Source organism: Branchiostoma floridae, chromosome 3 (genome assembly GCF_000003815.2).
Source record: "Branchiostoma floridae strain S238N-H82 chromosome 3, Bfl_VNyyK, whole genome shotgun sequence".
Classification (NCBI taxonomy): Eukaryota; Metazoa; Chordata; class Leptocardii; order Amphioxiformes; family Branchiostomatidae; genus Branchiostoma; species Branchiostoma floridae.
In genome coordinates, this window is record NC_049981.1 from 18442572 (window position 1) to 18446367 (window position 3796).

Here is a 3796-nt window from a genome sequence, read left to right on the forward strand (position 1 = left end):
GAAGACAACCACAATTCTTTCATGGTGTAAATAGTATTTATTTTCATGCCTCATAGTAATGTAGTGTAGAGCCAAGAAACATTTCCACTACATACTTTAGGCAGAGTTACAATCCACCATTAGGATAAAGTTTTTCATGTTTGTTGATGCAAGGTTTATGGTTATCTACCTTGCCAGAGAAACCTGCCATACACGGATTAGGTTATCGGTGTAGCCTGCAAACAGAGTCTGGCCATCAGCTGACCAGGCCAGAGAGATGCACTGGGGCGGTCGGGCCTTCGGACTCGTGGAGATGATCTCTGGCCGCAGCTCGTCCACGATGATTTTACCTTCCAGATCCTGGAACACAGTGGGATACATGTTCATCGGGGACCACCTTACTCATCAGTAATAACATAGAACTGCATATCTTGCATCCTCATAATTGCAGGACATTGTCCACACAAAGTATGTTCAGACTTGTCTTAATCACTGGATTACAAGTGCATTCACTGGAAACAACATAACTGTTACATATGTGTACAGAAGAAGGGGGATGCCATAAGGGGGCAGCTAACTCCTGGTTCCAATTAGTCGGTAACTGATAGACCCTGTTTCAACCTTGGATAGAGCATCTTGGTAGGTGCTGCACCCATCCTTCAGAAGGGACCAATTTTCCATGCGAGAGCGATGCATTCAGCATGTTACAGGAGAAGGACTAGCTCTCTGTGAAAAATATACCCTGCTACAGAAACAGCAGTGAAAGTTGCTGCCCTGTGTGCCAATAAGGCACTTCTAGGGTCTGAACAGAAGAACAAACGATAAAGAATGAAAGCTCCTTACCCAGATCTTGATGGTAGGGCCAGTGGCAGCACACAGCCAGTAGCGGTTGGGGCTGAAGCACAAGGCATTGATCTCGTCGGTGCCATCCAGGGTGTACAGATGCTTCCCCTCATTCAGGTCCCACAGCATGGCATTGCTGTCCTGTATGCAAAGAACAGGCATGGCTGTTTAAGCTTTCAGTAGCTACATAAATGGGTCTACACATGGTCTATTGAAAGCACAACATTGGAATAGGGAGGTTCAAACTGTGGATGTACAGCTAAATGCCCTGTTGGTACAAGATTTAAAGGTGAAGGCCCTGACTTGCTAACAGTTCTCGACCATACTTCATACATGTCCTGAACATGTAGGTTTGCATGACAATGCACCATAGAGTTTCCAGGGCCTTCACCTTTGCCATTTTACTGTGCATGCACAGTTGAAGTACCATGAACCTCAGTTAATGAGCCCAACAGACCCAATGTGAAGTGAGGAGTTCCATTACCTTGCCTCCAGAAGCACACAGGGAGCCATCAGGGGACACTGTCACAGCATTGAGATAACCCATATGTCCGATGTGGTTTGTCTTCAACTTGCAGTTGGTCAGGTTCCACACCTTGACCAGCTTGTCCCAGCCACAGGACACGATGATGGGGTTCTGGTTGTTTGGGGAGAACCTGACACAGGACGTCCACTCAGTGTGTCCATCCTCCTGTAATACACAGCCAAACAACATCAACAAAAGAACTCAACAAGTATGTACAGTAGCCTTGTGGTTGGGGTTATTGCCTAGGGATCTGAAGGTCCTGGGATTGTTTTGATCATTATAGAAGTAATTATTGTACACATCTTGCATCCTCATAATTGCAGGACATTGTCAACACAACAGGTTCAGACTGGTCTTAATCACTGGACGTCTTGTGTACAAAAATCATACTTGGCAGCCCAACGGATGTAAGCTTGCCAATTATCAGTATGACCATTGAGAGAGACTGGTTCTAAGTCTTCAAAAATTTGCATTTTCGTGTTTTTAATTTTCATTATTACATTTTGATGATGGGCAGGCTATTACAAGAGGTAAAAGGTTCTGTATTTGGGCTTACAGAGCTTGTACTCATTGTTCAAAAAACAGTTATACAATGCAAACAAAATTCTTTTCTGGTGGAAATGACTAAATATTACTTTTAGAGACTAACTTTTAAGATACATAGTGGCACTGAACTTTTTATGTTTGTTTTGTATGTCAACAAGGATATGGTATGAAAACAGCAGTGAGGTAATAATGGTATCCCTGACCTGGATGGTGTACTTGCAGACTCCCAGGGTGTTCCACAGCTTGATGGTCTTGTCGCGGGATCCTGACACAATCTGACGGTTGTCAGCAGAAAAGGCAACACTCAGGACATCCTTGGTGTGGCCGACGAACCGTCGAGTGGTGGTCGACCTGCAAAAGATAGACACTTTCTAATCATATCCACTAAATACAAGGGACTTCAATAGTAGGGAAAGGGAAGGTCCTCATCAGTGTGTATGGTGTCTACAGATGCTTCAGAGAGCAAAAGGGTAAACTAAAATCATTGGACCATGCAACTCAGAAAACATGGTACTGACAACCACCAACTTTCATAACACCAGTCTTCAAGAGGAAAACTTGTTTCGGATCATAAGCCAGTGCACAGTTTGAACTGCATATGAACTAGGTCAAAGGTGAACGATCCCCTTATTAACTGTTTTTGTTTGGACAATGCTTGATACCAAATCTGTTTTGTTTATTATTTCAGAGGCCTTCATCTATGATATTTTAGTTTTTACCCAAACTATATCACACTGTGCATGTGCGATTCAAACTGTGAACCACTGCTTTAGCCTTATTCCAGAGATGCCTTACGTGTTGAGATCCCACAGGCGGAGGGTGTGATCCCAGGATCCAGAGAGGGCAAACTGACCATCGGACGAGATGACCACATCCGAGACAAAGTGGGAGTGACCATTCAAGCACTTGTGTTGGACGCCGTAGTTGTTCTCATCACGAGTCAGCTTCCAGACAATGATGGAGTGATCTGTATACATAATGCCACAGATTATCATTATGAACATAATGTAAGTTGGGAATAAGACAAAGTCATTATTTCAGTACTACCTGTCATATTTTAGGCTAGATCAGAAGTACAAGAATTGTTGATTGTTGTGTTTCTGCACTTGTCATGTAAGTACTCCGAATTTTGATCCCCCTCTCTACATATACTCTCTTAATCAAGTTAAATGAGTGACATACATAATTTCCTCCATGATAACATTTAATACTCTCAACAAATAGAAACTGCTCTATACATCCAAATGCCCACAAGTGCGACAACATAATGTGTCATCATTGCATAATAGACCCACAACTGTTCTGGGAGAAAGAGTATGACAAAGTATGAGATTGAAGAAGAAGATTTGAGATGAATTAGGGGGGGGGGGGCAAAAAGTTATTATTTGGATGATCGCCCCCTCAGTCTAAAAACTGGCACAACTCATATAAGAAATTAGGTAGATATTTTCATACATTATTCCTCGAAACCAGAACACAGAATACAATATGGATTTGTAAGGTACACGTTTCAAGATGGGCTGCACACAAAAAAATGGTGACTATCCCATACCTCGGGATGCCGACAGAATCATGTCGGAATTCTGGGGTGTCGTGGCGATTTGGGTGACCCAATTCCCGTGGCCCTTTAGGGTACCACGTAGGGTCATTTGTTCCATAGCCATCTTTGCTTGCTTTCGCTTGCAAGGCTCGGATTCTGGCGGATTTAGATCCGCTACTTTGGCAGGGCCACCGTCTTGGAAAGATGGGCCACGGAAAGAGGAAGTGCCAGGGTCGAGCACCGGAAAGAGAAAGAATTGTGGGACAGAAAACGCCGATAACTACTTCGTGTATCTCCGATCCTCGTCGTGACCAATCAAATAGACTCTTTAGTTTCGGCCAAACTCGTGCGTCATCGGTAAT

At 43.6% G+C, this 3796-nt stretch overlaps 1 protein-coding gene across 1 annotated transcript; it reads right to left on the reverse strand.

Moving 5' to 3' along the window:
- Window positions 1-17: 17 nt before the first annotated feature.
- LOC118411222 (guanine nucleotide-binding protein subunit beta-2-like 1) lies at window positions 18-3677 on the reverse strand. Its single transcript, XM_035813340.1, has 6 exons — window positions 3447-3677; window positions 2690-2861; window positions 2098-2245; window positions 1307-1513; window positions 823-963; window positions 18-339 (listed from the first exon to the last, which is right to left on the reverse strand). The coding sequence occupies exons 1-6, from the start codon at window positions 3556-3558 to the stop codon at window positions 166-168; spliced, it is 954 nt and encodes a 317-aa protein (XP_035669233.1). The 5' UTR covers window positions 3559-3677; the 3' UTR covers window positions 18-165.
- Between the last annotated feature and the right edge of the window lie 119 nt (window positions 3678-3796).

Bases quoted from the DNA above. Each gene is read 5' to 3' on its own strand.
- LOC118411222 (XM_035813340.1), bottom strand. From the start codon at position 3,558: ATGGCTATGGAACAAATGACCCTACGTGGTACCCTAAAGGGCCACGGG. The intron at 2,246-2,689 runs GTAAGGCATCTC...TATCTTTTGCAG, and splicing joins CGCCTGTGGGATCTCAACAC to GTCGACCACCACTCGACGGT. The intron at 340-822 runs GTAAGGAGCTTT...ACTGTGTTCCAG, and splicing joins GCCCTACCATCAAGATCTGG to GATCTGGAAGGTAAAATCAT.